At 38.2% G+C, this 16608-nt stretch overlaps 2 protein-coding genes across 3 annotated transcripts in view; one reads left to right on the top strand and one right to left on the bottom strand.

The window, feature by feature from the left end:
• The window catches only part of CCN6 (cellular communication network factor 6), a 51049-nt gene extending 41937 nt beyond the window's left edge, over positions 1–9112 (top strand). Inside the window, exons 5-6 of the mRNA XM_069077333.1 lie at positions 445–638; positions 8306–9112. Of these exons, the coding sequence (XP_068933434.1) occupies positions 445–638; positions 8306–8587 (476 nt within the window). The 3' untranslated portion in view covers positions 8588–9112. The remainder of the gene's footprint in view (positions 1–444; positions 639–8305) is intronic.
• Positions 9113–9425: 313 nt separating this feature from the next.
• Positions 9426–16608, bottom strand: part of TUBE1 (tubulin epsilon 1) — a 38852-nt gene continuing 31669 nt past the window's right edge. For both annotated transcript variants that reach the window (XM_069077021.1, XM_069077022.1), the window contains exons 10-12: positions 14122–14262; positions 13038–13212; positions 9426–10314 (exon numbers count right to left, since the gene is read on the bottom strand). In XM_069077021.1, coding sequence (XP_068933122.1) covers positions 10156–10314; positions 13038–13212; positions 14122–14262 — 475 coding nt within the window. In that variant the 3' untranslated portion in view covers positions 9426–10155. The remainder of the gene's footprint in view (positions 10315–13037; positions 13213–14121; positions 14263–16608) is intronic.

The raw sequence follows: 16608 nt of genomic DNA, 5'->3' as shown, positions 1-16608 counted from the left end.
TCAATAGCTGGAGGATAGTCTAGATCAGGTGTGGGAAACCTGTAGCCCTGAGGCCACATGTGGCCTTCTAGGTCCTTGGGTATTACCTTTTGACTGGATTCAAATTTTAGAGAACAAATTATTTTATTAAGAGGATTTGTTCCGTGAAGTTTGGATTCAGTCAAAGGGCCATACTTACCTCTAGATAGAAGGAAGCATAAATTAAGGGGAGAAAAATTACAATTTTACCTAAAAGGTTATTTTTTTAAGATCAAGATAACACTCCTATTCATAAAAGAAATTGGTTTGTTGAAATTTATCTGAGAATTTGGGGAGTGGGATAAAGGAATGTAGAACTACTTTTCCAAAAATTAATCTTCTCATGAGAGTTTTTGGGCAAATCAATAATGAAAATAGAATTGGAAATTAATGATTGGCAGTTTTTTTTTCTCCTTTCTATTCCAGTTTATAAGAATCTCCCACTTTTCTGGAAGAAGAAGTGCCTTGTACAGGCCACAACATGGACGCCTTGTTCTAGAACATGTGGGCTAGGAATTTCCAATAGGGTGACCAATGAAAATAGTCACTGTGAAATGAGGAAAGAAAGAAGATTGTGTTATGTTCAGCCTTGTGACAGTAACATATTAAAAGCTGTGAAGGTAAGATTGGAGGAGAAGCACATTTTGTGGTCCTACTAATAACTGATCATAGGTGGTTAGAATCTGAGCTCAAAAGGACTTCAGAGATCACCTTTCCAACGGTTTGATTTTACAGATAAGGGGGCCAGGAGAAGTAATGTGACTTGCCCAAGACTGCACAGATATTTAACAGCAGAGCTGGGATTTGAATTCAGGCTCTTTCATCTATTTTCTAATTCTAATTACTGTCTCCCTCTCCCAGCACACACCTTCCCCTCTCTCCCACTCTCCTCCCCCACCTCAAGTAGTTAAGTAAAATCCTGTTCCTTTTCCCCCTCAACTTTTGTTGGTTTTTAAAATTTCATTTTCTGTGCATTTCTAAAAAGGATTTATTTTCCTTGTTCTCTATTCTCTCTCCTCAGTCTATTCTACATTATCTTTAATTCAAGTCCCTTATATTTATTCTTTTAGTTTCTGTATTACTCATGGAATTAAAGCTTCCAAGGTACCTATTTTGAGTTCTCTCTTCTAAAGAGTTATTGCTTTGTAGATTTTGTCCCCTGACTGGCTGGCCTTTTTTTTTCCGATGATAGCAAGTATAGAGAAGTTGTGCCATATGGTAGGAATTTTCCCATGTACCTGATTATACAGTTGGATACCATTTTTGCTTTCCCTAGTATCATTTTTCTTCCATATGCAATGAAATGAGTCCCCTGCCTCCTGCTCTTCCAGGTGCTGGTGGGGTAAAGCCCTCCATTGTCTCATCTCCAGGGAGCCTCCATCGATTTCCCATCCTTAATTTCTCATCACTGGATTCTGACCTCATTTGACTCCTCTGGAAAACCCTCCCCAAACTTCTCCTGTAGACTACCCCTAGAACTCTCCCACAATTTTTCTGTATATAAGCTCCATCTTGCCTGCATGAGGCAGACTCCCTCTGTGTTAGATTATTCTGGCCCTCTTGTCTAATACAAGCATCACAGATACCTAGGCTTCTTAAGAGTCTACACATTATGGTGAACCTCTAATAAACCTTGCTTTATTTTGGCTGAGAGAAGACTTGAGTTGAATTCATTTGGCAGGGCCTGTTTTTTTTTGTATTTTAGGGTCTTGGGCACTCCTAAACCTTAAACCTCTACATTTTATGATTCCCTGATCCTGGGAAACCCTGCTAATCTCAAATTCTTCTTCAGCCAGGACTGGAATGTACATACACCTCTCTCTTTCCCTATTCCCTTCTTGCTCTCCAAGTATCTTTGAGGTGCTTTTTGGCCTGACCTCTCAGGTCTCATCAGATCAGACAGCTAGGAGGCTATCTCATAGCCTGACGCTCTCAGGTTCTTGGTCCAGTTTGGTTTTGTTGGAGAACCTGGGCCTGGGCGCAGCTTCTGAAGAATGGAGAACAAGGACAGATGCCCCATCCAGAAATGTAAGCCAGATTCTTTCAATTCTCTAGGCGCTAGAGAATTGGGAAAACTTCAGGTACCTTTTTGTGTTTTGTTTAGTTTTGTCTTGTTTTGTTTTTTTCAAGGCTTACTCCCAGAGCTTCCCTTATGGAGGAAGGGACTTTCAGCCCCTAAGCCTATGTTGGGTTGATCCTTTTAAGTTCCCAAAAGTTCGACCTTGGGTTGTCTTTTACAACATTGAGAAAAATTTAGTTTCTCTATAGAACTTGAAAGAAAAAGTTGGTTATCTTTTGCAACCCTGTTTGGCCTTGGTATCACCTAGAGGACCAAGAAGCATGGCCTGTTTTTGAGACCTTAAAAGATAATATTCTCATGCAGTTAGAATTATACTGGTACCAAGTGGGAAAATTGATAGAAGCTGCCTATATAATGGCCTTTGTACAACTCTCTCAGAACGCAGTTCTCAGGAAAGATTGTGAAATGCTTGAAGCTAGAGCCCCTCCACAAAGGGACAACGAGGGCCAATTAAATGACGCCCTTCTTATGGCTCCCAGAGCTTTGGCCCCAGCCCCTCCCCCCTAGGGGCAACTCCAGCTCAGGTCCCAGTCACAGGACTCCCTGAGGCAGCTCCCCCAGCCTCTCTTGCTGTTCCCCAACACTTTCCCCCTTGGTTTACCTTCCCTTTTCCTCTAGCCCAACACCCCTCATTTCCTGCCTCATACACCATCCACATTTCCTACCCTGCATCTCCCACCATTCCACCCCCCTACCCCCCCCAGGCAACCCCTGCTCAAGTCCCAACCACCAGTCTTCCTGAGGTGCCTCCCTGTGGCCCCTCCCCCTGAGGCAATACTCACTCAGGCCTCAGGCCCTACCCCCATGGCAGTCTTAGGGGTATCTCCTCTTCTGACCCCTTCCCCCACTCAGGTGCTAGCTGACTTTTCCCCTTGCCAGCCAGATCCCCTGGTCTTGCAGTCTGATCCAGTTCAGCCAGGACCCCCCAGTCACTCCCTCACAGGAAGTGGGACTTCCCATCTCCCTTCCCAAGCCCCTGTCTCCACAGGCCATGAGGTCTTTTTCCCCTAAGCGCCTGTCTCTCCCAGTGGGACAACTGGAGTGCATGTTCCATTCTCCATATGGCATCTCATTCAAATTAAAGAAAAATTGGGGAGAATCTTCTGGAGGAGTCAAATGAGGTCAGACTCCAGTAATCAGAGATTACAGGTGGGAAATAGACAGACAAAGGAGGGCTAGGCTAGTTTAAGGGAAACGATCTGGGCAAAGATATTTTGGGAAGGTTAAGGGTGGGGTGTAGCTGGACTGTGGGAGGGTGTAAAGCCAAGCACAAGCAGCTTCCCAGAAGAATGCTACTGTGAACAGCTTTTAAGATTCTGGTTACATAGTATAGTGAACACTCTATTCAATAACAAATTAGAGCAAAATATTCACAGTAAATCAAGGTACAGCATTCACAATGTTACAACTTATCACAGATAATCAAAATACAGCATTCACAACAACTTATCACAAAAAATGACCACATAGCTTTCACCATAGTGGTAATACAGTTTTGAATAAAGTATAATCATTTAATCAGTAACTCAATCGTTCAATCAACTCAATTATTCAATCATCCTTAAGGAGGCTGCCTCAAAATACAATCCTCAAAGTTCTCCACTCATGGGAAACACTAAATTACAATATCAGTCACTACTCAGCACTCTCTTAAGGAGTAGTGTAAAATACACAGGCCATCCACCCCTCTGTCACAAATAAGTTACAATTTTCTCAGTCAGTACACAGTATCCAAGTGAAGTCTTCTTGCAGCTTGACTCAGGTTAGTCTCTCAGATTCCCTGGATCCCCTTCCATGGTCCCAGCTCCTACCTGGATTCACCAAACTGTCACCTGGATTGAATGGCAGACAGCTCCCAGTTTCTTGTCCAGCTGGCCATGCGATTCCTGGACCATGCTGAAGCTCACAGTGTCCAGTCCACCTTAAATCCTTCACAGTCTTTGTTCCCAGGAAGTCAAGGCTTAACAAAACCACAAACAGGTTCATAAAAAGTACCAGTATCCCAGTCATGCTTCCTCAGTCTTTGGGAGCTCCCAGGAGAAGCTGGTAGCTCCCAGCAGAAGCTCCAGCTGGTTCCCAGAATCAAAATCACTTCACCCAGGTTCCCAAAATCAAGATCATTCTCTCCAGCCTGGGCCTTTCCTCTTCAGCCTCCTCGGCAGCAGCTGCTTCTGCCTCCACAAAGCTTATCCCAAGGAATTCTGACTCTCCCTCTCTGGGGCTCTTCCTTATATACAGTATTCCTCCTCCTTTTTCAGCCCCTTCCTATCAGGGGATCATACCTTCTGTTTCTTTAACAGAGGCTTAATTTGAACTAGATGCTAAGTACCCCTTAGCTTTCCAATACAAAGGGATCTTTAAATTTCATTACCTTTACAGAGGGCTAGGCTAGTAACAGAGATTTGGGTCTAGTGATAATGAAAGGCTTATGGTCTCAAGTTCCTCATCAAGTGGGAAGATCCAAGGAGAGCTCAAGGGGTTTCCCAGAACCTGTACCCCATCAGGTGCCGCTTGCCCCTCTGGATTCCCCTTCTCCTGAAATAGGATGATGTGAGAAATGTGCTTGTTCTAGAAAGAACAATACTCATTGTTGAAGCCAGGAAAGTTCTTATTTTATTTTACATTCCTTGTGAATAGGTAACTCCCTAAAGGAGCATACAGGCTAAGGCTAATACAAGGCTATTTATTTACTGTTCCCGGTTCAAACTGACACCTTCTTGTTTGCCACTGGCTAGATGCAACTTCCAGAACCACCTATTTCATGTTCTTTTCCTAGATATGTTCCCCCTCCCTTGTCATGCATTGCACGTGCATTTAAATTACATTGATGTCCCCTGAGGGTGTGATGGATCATATTAAATGGCTCTTTAAGCATATGTACAAGCTTCTGACCTTTTACTTGATCTGAAGCCTGGTTCTACTAAGTCACTGCTCCAGTTAGAACCAGTCACCTCTGACTTACATCTTTTTATCATTCCTGCAAAGCTGGGGGTAGTTTTAATCCTGTGGAAACAGAATTCCTTCTTTTGTTTTTCACCATAAATAAGCACCAAATTCCTGCAGATTATAACCACTGTAAACCCCTCCAACTCCATTTTGAGACTCTCTCTTCCTTCATGGGGAAGTTCTTCATAGGGAACCCTCTCTCACTATTGAAATAACATTTCTCCATTTTTTCCCATTTCAAAAGTTCCCTTCCCTTACAAGCATTTATTAGATATTTATATGACAAGCATTGTATTAAGTGCTTTACAATATCTCATTTGGTTCTCACAACAACCCTCTGGGGTAGCTATTATTATGCTCACTTTACAGTTGAGGAAACTGAGGCAGATAGGTTAAGTGACTTGCCAAGGGTCAATGAGATCTTCCTGACCCTAGACCCAGCACTCTATCCACTGTACCGCCTAGCTTTGTGCTTCTATTTGCTTTCTCAGCCATTCTCTTGTGGGCCCTCTGCTTCCTGAATGGCTATAGGAATTACTACTTTCCCTTCAGAATTGACTTGATTAGGGCACCCTACATGCATGTTTCCCTCTATCTTTTTTCTTTTTTTTTTTTTTCTGTTTTATGTGCTGTTCTGTTCTGTAGTTTAGTCTCAGGGAAACAAACAAAAGATTTTGATTCACCTTTAGGCAAGGTGTGGTGAGGTTTTGGCCATGATATATCAGTCCTGTTCCTCCACCATCACTTGTATTTTACTTGTGATTTCATCCTTGTCTTCTTGTCTGCTTTTAGAAAGAAATCTTTTAATATTTGTTGCTAACAGTATCTTCTCTGCTTGTGCTCAGGATCTCTGAGTTTTCTTCCTGCTGGGACCTGAGATTATGATAATTTCAGTTCTTTTCCCTCTTATATTAATCCTATTGCTCACTTTCTGACTTTCACCTTTGTTGGTTGTTTCCCTGATAGATCTTTAAAGCAGTCTCAGCCTCCTCCTACCCTGGTAATTCGTATTTTACTGATCTCACTCTCTGCCTCCAGTTCTGAGGTAATAAAAGTGGGCAAAATGGATGCCAGTCCCCTTTTCTTTAGAGCTGGTGGATTCATATACATACTGTTATCCTGCCCCAGGTTCCCTCTTTTCTTTAGTTCTGTGACTAAGCACCGTAATAACGAAGAGACCCAGCCAGAGAAGTTTCTACCTTTGGTTTTCCACAGTGGGTTATGGGTCACCTAGTATAGCTTTGCTGAGCAGTGACTGATGAGGGAGTACTGAGTGAGCCTATTAATTAATTAATTAAAAAGAAGACTAATCTTCTCAGCACATCAGGTTACCTTGTTAAGGTTCTTGATGAAGATGGATTGATTTCTCTTCTGTGCATGGGAGAGGTTTGAGAGGTAATGAAAAGCAGAGAAATTATATAGTCCTTTATCATGTTGGTCACGTGACCTGGAAGTCTTATTTGACCTTTCTGTAGACTCCCCCCACTTTCCCCCTATTTTCTCTTCCATTATGATACATTATTTTCTCTTCCTTATACTATTTTCTCTTTATTTTTCCTCATCTTAGTTTTTTGTCTGGATCATTATACAGTTTCTTTCTTAATATGGCTCTATTTGTCAGGGATCTGTCTTTGGTCATATCTTCTTTTCAACATTCTCTTCAATGATGACCTGAGTTGCTCCCTATTTGGGAGACCATGGGGCCCCAGTATCATTTCTAGATGCATAAAAAATGGGTGTGTACATATGTGTATTTCCTTTCAATGTAGGAACTCCTGTCCCACACTACTAACTACTGGGTGTACCATAGGCATCTCAAATTCAACATGTCAAAACCAGAATTTATTACTTTTCCCTATATTACAATTCTCACCCCTAGCTTCCTTTTTCTGTTGAGATCACCAATAAAAGGTTCATTTGAGTTACTTTTTTCTTTCCTGTACTCAATCTTGCACCCATCCCTTTTACCCTACTAGAAAGACCACTACCCTAGTTTAGGAATTCACCACCTCACCTGGAATACTGTATAAACTGAATTGGATTTCAAGTTTCCATCTCTTTGTCCAATCCTTCCTTCGAAGTTAACACAATCTCCCTAAAGCATGCTCCCCAGTTAAAAACCTTCAGTGGCCTATAGGATAAAATAGAAACTGCTTAGCCCTGCATTTAAAGCTGCACTACCTTTTTGGGTTCATTTCATACTTTTTTTTCTCCTTCCAACATGCTTTTTTGTTCCTAGACCCGGAATGCAATATTCCATTTCCCTCCTTGTCCTTGTCCAAGCTTCAGTTTAGGAGCTACCATTAAGTCTTCCTGATCCCTCCCTGACCCTCATTTTAGTGCTCTTTCAAATTGCCTTGTATTACTTGTGCACAGATTGACATGGTTCATCTTTCTAGTAGAATATAAACTTTATGAAGGCAGGAGCCATTTTTTGTTTCTTATCCTCAGCATCTAGCATATGACTTGAAGATTAATAAATGATGACTTGAGTTATACTAAGTGGGGTATAACAGCTTTAGAGCGAAGGAACAGGACAGGATCCAGGATCCCAGGTGATAGATCATTCATTATAAGAAAAAAGGAGACCATTCAAATTTGTTTCTAAGGTCTAATACAAATATTCTGGGAACCAACGATGTTAGAATTCAAGAGAAGACTCAGATAAATCCCTCCTCATCTATAAGAAAAGCTAATGACTTACTCAAGCTGTTATTTGGTGACAAGGTCAGGCAGATCGACAATAAAGGTCAACTGACTCAGTCCACCACCACATTGCTCTTCTTACCATTCATTCATCCCTTATCCAACAAACATTAAGCAACCGACTCTGTGCAATGTTATTATGCTTTTTGTTAGCAATAACTATAAACTGCAGCTAGGTGATGTAGTAAATAAGAGTGCCAGATCTGAAGTCAGAAATCCTTCTCTTCCTCAGTTTGAATTAGGCCTCAAGACACTTACTAGCTGTGTGACCTTGGGCAAGTCAACTTAACCCTGGCTGACTCAGTTCCTTATCTGTAAAATGAGCTGGAGAAGGAAATGGCAAAACCACTCCAGTATCTTTGCCAAGAAAACCCCAAAGGGGATAGTGAAGAGTTGGACATGACTGAAATGATTAAACAACAAAAACTGTAAACTACTATTTATGTATATACATTTACATATACACATATATAAATAGCAAAGTTTTTCTAAATTTGCATCCTCCTTGCATTCAAATTTTTAAAATTTCCTTTTTCTTGTTACTTTGTTTTTTAGGTACCAAAAGGAAAAACATGTCAGCCCACTTTTCAACTTTCTAAAGGAGAGAAACTTTCCTTTTCTGGATGCTCAAGTACTCAGAGCTACAAACCAACCTTTTGTGGAAAATGCTTGGATAAGAGATGCTGCATTCCTAATAAGTCTAAGATGATTACCATACAATTTGACTGCCCAAATGAAGGGTCATTTAAGTGGAAAATGATGTGGATCACTTCTTGTGTATGTCAGAAAACCTGCAGAGATCCAGGGGATATCTTTTCTGAGCTAAAGATTCTCTGAAGAACTTTAATTAAAAATGGCAATAAATATTAAACATTAGTGTTAGTCTGGGCATAATCTTTACTACACCAAATAATTCTTCCAATAATTTGGGTGGATAAAAAGTGGAAAAAATGCATTAATGATGAAAAGAGTAAGGATAGATATGTCTAGTCATATTTAATTGTGTATGGTTTGAATTTTTGGAAGTCCTTTTAAATAAATATGGAACTGACTCTGAAAAGCAAGAAAATTAAGTCTTAAGTCCTAAAATCTGTACCATAATTAAATATCAGAACAAGATTTGATCCTTTATTTGTTAATTCTATAAAGGCAAAATACAGCCAATTATTTATATAGTACTGGAACATTTGATGCTTTCTAAAAAAGCAAGTAAATATACTATTAAAAAAAATGTTAGTTAAAAAAGTCTTAAGAATGACTGGCCCCCAGGACTGTGTCTTGATCTGTTAACTAAGGGGTTATAATGTCCTGACTTTTGCAAACATTTTTTACCCTTTTAATTCTAATGGAGAAATAAGGCTATAGAATTACAAAAATAAATTTCTTCATAGTTTTCATTACCCTAGCCATTTTTTTGGCTATCATCCATTGTAACATTTTTAATTCACAAAAGTTTTCTGTTCCATATCTCATTAAAAGCTGTACTTGGATAGAATAAAGTTTTTGACCTAAATAAGGCAGGAAAAGTCTAATGATTTATTTCAATTGATTTGCTAGTAGAAGAAGAGCAAAAATCAATCGTTTGATAAAAAAGAGGGCAAAGTATTAGTCTTGAATTATAAGTGAAATTTTTGTATAGTCATGCTACAAAGAAACATAATTTAAACATTTCAGATTATGGCCATTTTGTAATATTTATTTCACTTGCTTACTAAAATGTCCAGAAGATATTGAGTCTAACAAAATTCTGTACTTTTGTGTAGACTTTTATTGTGAAAAATATGTATAAATAATAGAACTTTATAAATAAGGCAGATTTACTACTATGGAATCAATCTGGTTGTATAACAAAATCACATATTTTAAAATAATTTTGAATGAAAAATCAAGATGATCTCATCTCCAATTGCTATAAAAAATCAACATCAACCTATATTTTTATTAAACCACTCCCATATGTCAGATAGTTTTAAAAGGAACTGGAGTACCTACACAGTATTTCAGAATAAAGCTGAATGTTACATACACAAAAAAAATATACCCACACCAGTCTTTTTATTAATGTACAACTCCTGAATATCAGGTTATAAAAAGGCAAACAGACTTCTCATTTCTTGTAAATCTTTAAAAACAAACATGGTTTTTATAAAGGCAAAATGGTTGCAGATTTGGCTCAAAGGTTGCACTGATTCCAAATGAGGTATGGCATATCTCCATCAAACTGTCTTAAAGGAAACTTTTCTCCTAGACAGTAATACTGCCTGCTACTTTGAATAAAATCAGTGAAGATTTCTTGAGTGATAAAATCAAACAAGATTTTCTGAGTGATAGAACACAAACTAAAAACTCAATCATCAGGAAACCAAAAAGTTTCTAGTTGAAAATAAAAGCTTGTGAATATATTTTTATATAACTATATTTAGTCTAAATGGATCATGTATAGGCAAGCCTTTTGTGACATCTAATTCATTATAGCTCTCTATAAGAGATGACAAAGATGATACAGCTTCTGTAAAACAACTTTCCTCCATTCCATCAACCTGTAGGTAATGATGAAGATGAGCCTACAAAAAAACCAAAACAAAACAAGTTTAATATGATCACCTTGGCAATAAGTATGTACTATGGGCAAAACCCTGTGCTAAGTCCTGGAGAACATCCAACTCTTATGGAGATTACAATATAGTTGGGGGATAAGGCACAAACGCAGATAACTATATTACACAAGTGTGCTACAAATGTACAACCAAGTCTTATGTACAGTGGAAGGCTGTTACTGATCAGAGATCAAGGACTGCTTAACAGAGGAAATGGCTTTCGAGCTAAGTTCAGAGAATGACTAGGAATTCAAAAGGTGAAGAAGGAGCTAAAGGTAATAAAAATGTACTATATTTAAGTAAGAAACAGGAACACATTTAAAAAAAGCAAATTTGATCATGGGATTAGTGGAAGGGGATTCAAGACTAGAGTTTAACCCTAGAATGTTAAAATTTATTCCAAAGGTAAAGTACCATGATATATTAATACATATTCATATAAGGAAATTTAGGAAACTGAGGGGGGAAAACATGGTAATGAGTGTATTGTCAAGGATCGATATATGGAGAACCACCTTAAGCCTCAGTTTCCTCATTTCTAAAGCTGGAGTATCACCAATCACAGGACTGCCATGAGGTTCAAATGAGATAATGTATGTAAAGTCCTTTGTAAACTTTAAAGTGATATATGACGTTAATGATTATTCTGGAGATAGAAGTGGCATTATGGGAGATAACAAACTACCTAGACAAGGAAGAAGAAATTAGATGATGAATTTCAGAAACCGATCACAAACCTGGCACAGGTTTACTCTTGGTTAATGAGCTATGGAGGTTGAAAAGCTTTGTGAATTAAGACAGTGATAGGTGGCAATGTGCAAAGACCATTCATGTACAAAATGTAGTGATGGGGGCCTTTAACTATGATGACAATTACTGGCATCCTTTCTCTTGCCAAAAGCTAAAGGACTGAAAAATCTGTGATTTGACTTCATGATAATTTCACCCTTCAAAAGGTGATGAAAGGCAACAAGGAAACTTTGGTTCTAGACTTGACTCTTTATTAACTGTTTGCTGAAGCAGAAAAAAACTGATCCTTGGGAACAAGTGACTATCAAAAAACTCATGAGAGAGGAGAAGAAAGCCCAGCATTGGAAAATGTGCATTTTAAATTTTAGAAGAGCACATTTCAAATTGTAAGGGAAAGAATATGGCCTAAATTTTTAGAAAAATCAATGCAAGAGGCATACGTTCTCAAGAATAATATTCTTAAGACACAAGCAGAACTGATTTTAGTGAGAAGGAAAAGGAATTGTTGTCCAATGAGACTGACAAGGATGTACCAGCTTAGGCTTTAAACAGACATGTATGGAAGTTAGGACATAATGAAAGATGTACAACAGGAGTAGTATTAGGTATATTAAATTCTTGGAATATGCCGGGGCTATTAAAGAATTTTAGGGACAATTTTTAAAAAAGCTATGCTGGGAACAAAAGAAATGATCAAAGAAGGGATAGGCCTTGTGCTTGGGGTAGATGGCTAATAATAATTGATGAAGGTAAAGCGGAACTACTTACCTCATATTTTGCTTTTTTCTCCAAAGAAAATTATTTTTAGACTGGAAATATTAGAAAAAAATTAGCAGGCAGAGGGGAACTAAAATAAATGAGGAGATGGTCAGATAGCACCTAGCTACACTTAATGACTTTGACTCACCAGGCCCTGATGAACTATATCCAAGAGTACTTAAAGAACTAATTGATAAGTGATTAATGAGTCACTATTTAGTGAACTTCTGAAAAATGAAAAGGGAAGTTGCCAAAAGATTGGAGAAAGGCAAAGGTACCAATTTTCAAAAAAGGGGGAAAGGTGGAATCTATAAACTATGGATCAATTAACTTCTATTCCTGGCAAAATTCTAGAGCAGATTATTAAGGAAATAATTTCTAAAAATATATAGAAAGAGAAAATGATCAGTATAAAGCCAGTACCGTTTCATTAAGAAAAGGTCATGCAATTCTAATGTAGTTTCATTTCTGGAGAGGGTAACTAGACTAGTAGATCAGGTTAATGCTGTAGACATAGGTTACCTATATCTTTAAAGAAAGCATCTGACAAAAAGTCTTATACTATGCTTATAGATAAGATGGTGAGGTATGAACTCTATAACATAGTGGTTTTGATATAAAACTCCCAAAAAAGTGATTAATGATGATAAACTTTGAGGGAATGAAGTGTTCCACAGAGCTATCATTGGCCCTATAATGTTCAACATATTTTCAGTGATTTGGATAAAAATGTAAGTGGTATGCTTGCCACGTTTTCAGGTGACATAAAGCTTGGAGATTTAACCAACTGGATAACAGTTCAGATCCAGAGAGATCTCAATAGATTAGAACAGGATCCCCAAGGGGCCTATAAATAAGATTTCAGGGAGTCTGTAAATTTGGATGGAAAAACTCACAAAAAACTACATATTTACTTCAATATAATTGGTCTCCTTTGTAATTCTATGGGTTTTATTTTATTTATTTGTCATTCTGAGAAGCCAAAGGCTTCACCAGCTTACTAGAAAGCTGCTTGACACACAGAAAGGGTAGGAACTTCTATAATGATAGCAGTGAACGACTTCTTTTGAAAGAAACAATGTCAAATGCAAAAGCCTAAATTATGTGATAATAGTATAGTCTATGGTCATATCTAAAAATAACTAAAGTTGGCATATTCGTTAAGTTTTACTGATAATTACCTTTTTCTTGTAGAGTCTTGTAAATCTCTTTTTAAGTTCTATGAAGGTTGGTTTTATACAGGTGTTGTTTGCTAGTGCCAAGAGTGAGTGAGAATGGCCCACAGGTGGTACTGAACACAGGCTTGTTTTCCAGCCTTCTTGATTCCATGAGACAAAGTGGAGAGAAGATTTCAATCTAAGAATCAAGTAATATGAACATATGAACAATGAATTAGACCAGTGCTACATTAATTATAAATATAGGATAGAAAAGAAGTGAGAACCACCGAGGTGCAGCAAGTACTACATCTGGAGCCAGAGAACTGAGATAGGGTGTTCAAATCCCAGCTCTGCTACCGAGTATACTGGGTGACCTTGGGTAAGTCACTTAACCTCTTAGGGCCTCATAGTGTAATGAGGCAGTTGGACTAGATGGCCTCCAGGGTCCCTTCTGGCTCTAAATCTTCAATCCTGTGAGGATGGGAAGGTTTGCTTTGTTTGGGGGAACCAACAAGATAGCTTTTTTCCTGGTAAGATTAGTTTTGTGGCTTCTTAAAAACAAATTTCTAACAGACATTAAACACAAATAAATAATCGTGAAGTACAATGAAGATGTACATGAAGTCATTTTGAACAGGACAGAAAAAAGACATCAATAAATCTCTTTAAGTTCTATGAAGGTTGGTTTTATACAGGTGTTGTTTGCTAGTATCAAGAGTAGTGAGAATGGCCCACAGGTGCTACTGAACACAGACTTGTTTTCCAGCCTTCTTGATTCCATGAGACAAAGCGGAGAGATTTCAATCTAAGAATCAACATTTACAACTAAGAATCAAGTAATATGAATATATGAACAATGAATTAGACCAGTGCTACATTAATTATAAATAGAGGATAGAAAAGAAGTGAGAACCACCGAGGTGCAGCAAGTACTACACCTATAGTCATATCTAAAAATAACCAAAGTTTAGCATATTCGTTATGTTTTAGTGATAATTACCTTTTTCTTGTAGAGTCTTGTAAATCTCTTTTGAAGTTCTAAGAAGGTTGGTTTTATACAGACATCAATAAATAAATATTTTTTAAAGTAAAGGTAAGGCCAAACCTTTCAATATTTCTTCGAAGGTCTGAAATCTGTACATTTCCTCGAACCAACAAGGCACAAGCAAGGTAGAGACTATGCTTTGGGTCAGCCTGAATGAGCTGGTGGTCTTTGCTAAAAGCATCTGAAAACATCTGATCTAACCTAAAAATTAACAAAAAAAAGGAATCATCTGATATGCAAAATCATACAAAAAAAATTTCAGTCATCCTGTGTATTATTACCACTTAGTGAAAAACTCATTATCAAAAGCAGTTATAAATAAGCTATGATGCAAAATATACTTATGTAATCTTAGCTATTATCTTACATTATGGTGACTTTAATAACAACACCAATGAAAAGATGAGCATTTGATTTTTATTTTCATAGTAAGGAAAAAAAAGATTTTGTAGTTATTTTGATAATAAAAGAATTCATATCACTACAGAAATTCTAGATAGATGTTAGATCAGTATAGTTATCTATTTCTAGAACTTCAGTCATGTTAAGGAATTACTTTTAATATGATGTTCTTTAGTCACCATAATTACTCTTTTTAGCATTTTTATTATTTCAGTCCAGCGTATGCTCTTTAATTATGAGTACTACCAAAACTTAGCTAATGTAATTCAACATAGAGAATCACCAACTATAAATCCAAGATATTGAGTACATATGTCTAGGACATCCTAGGACATTATAGTGCTGAAAAGGCCAACTTTAATTTCATGACTCCCTAACCTATTTTGGGTAGCTAGGTGGCACAGTGGATAAAGTGCCAGGCCTGGAGTCAGAAAGACTTAATTCAAACCTAGCCTCAGACACTTACTAGCTGTGTGACCCTGGGCAAGTCATTTCACCCAATTTCCTCACCTATAAATGAGCTGGAGAAGGGAATGGCAAACTGCTCCAGTATCTTTGCCAAGAAAACCCCAAATGGAGTCGCAAAGAGTTGCACCCAAGCGAAATGACTGAACAACAACAAAACCCATTTTATCAAATAACAGACCTCAAGACACAATGTGTATTAATGAAAGGATCAGAACAATCAGATAATTCCAGATGAATTTGGGTCTTAGATTAAAGGACTGATTGACTGAAAATTGAGTTATCTTCTGGTCATAATTCATGCCTGGCCACTCATATGAGATCAACTCCAGAGCCGATTCCCAGGACCTGACTTCTAGATATTCACTGATCCAGAAGTCCAGTCTAAACACCCACATCAAATCTACTTCCAGTCCAATGGCTAGAGATTTGCACCTCTTGCTCCCCTAATTCCTATAAATCAGTCACCATCTGCTAAGGCAAAAACACTTTCCTTTCTATGTCTCCTCATGTTCTCATTTCCATTCAGCCTTCCTTTATCCTAAATCCCTTGTTTTCACAATTTTCCCATCATCCTACAACAAAGGAAATCTGGCTTATTCCAGAAGACAACATCAGGAGAAGGATTCTGTCTAGTCCTTATTTCCCTACTGCCACTTCAGATCCTATCTTTGCCACCATCATTTAGAAAGTAGGGAGAATGACCTGACGGTCAAAGATTTGAACCAGTTAAAACAGATACATAAATTAAGCCTTGAGGAAAGGTTGCTAAGGAGAGTCCAATTCCTATCTCAGAATCTTCCTTTCCAATCCATCCCTTGCCCACATATGAGGTCTTCAATATACATGCTGATCACCCTTTGAATGTCCTTGCCTCCCTCCTACTTCATTAACCTTCCCAACACACATTAGGCTTTTATTCTACATATTTATTCAAACTCTCTGACTGGAATGCATTAGCTCCTCACCCTTGCCTCAAAGAACTCTTTTTTCCTTAAATGCCAGCTATATTCAAGATGAAGATCAAGTAGCATGTTCTATGTGAAGCCCTTCCCGATCCCCCCCAACAATTAGGGTCTGTCCTTCCTCTCAAACTACTTTATAGTTATTTCCCTTGTACTTATTCGGGATACATCTACACACACACACACACACACACACACATCCATACAGATACATTATACAGACGCACATGCTTGTCTTCCTGTTACAATGTAAATGCCTTGTGGTGTAGATATTATTTTATTCATTATATTTGTATCCCTATCACCTAGCTGAGTTCCTGGAATGGCAGACATTAACAAATGCCTGCTTACTTATTTATTCATTATGCATTAGTAATTCATAGGGATACTTAACACATGTAGGTCTCTCACCATCATCTGGAAAGTGTGCCACTTTTTTTTTTTGCTTTTTCTTGGAGGGGGAGCAGTTGGGGTTAAGTGACTTGCCCAAGGTCACATGGCTAGTTTTTTTTGTATGTGTTAAGTGTCTGAGGCTACATTTGAATTCAGGTCCTCCTGACTCCAGGGTCGGTGCTCTAATCACTGCACCACCTGGCTGCCCCGGTGTGCCACTTTTAATCATGAATTGTGAAACCTTTTGGATCATATTGTGTAAGGGTTATGGGATTTAAAGATCTCCCATGCCCCATGGACGTGCTGACATAGCAGAGCAAGA

Source organism: Petaurus breviceps, unplaced genomic scaffold (assembly GCF_028583685.1).
Source record: "Petaurus breviceps papuanus isolate PSGF00001 unplaced genomic scaffold, PetGlider_PUasm1.0 90977, whole genome shotgun sequence".
NCBI lineage: Eukaryota > Metazoa > Chordata > Mammalia > Diprotodontia > Petauridae > Petaurus > Petaurus breviceps.
This window is presented reverse-complemented; position numbering and strand designations above follow the sequence as displayed.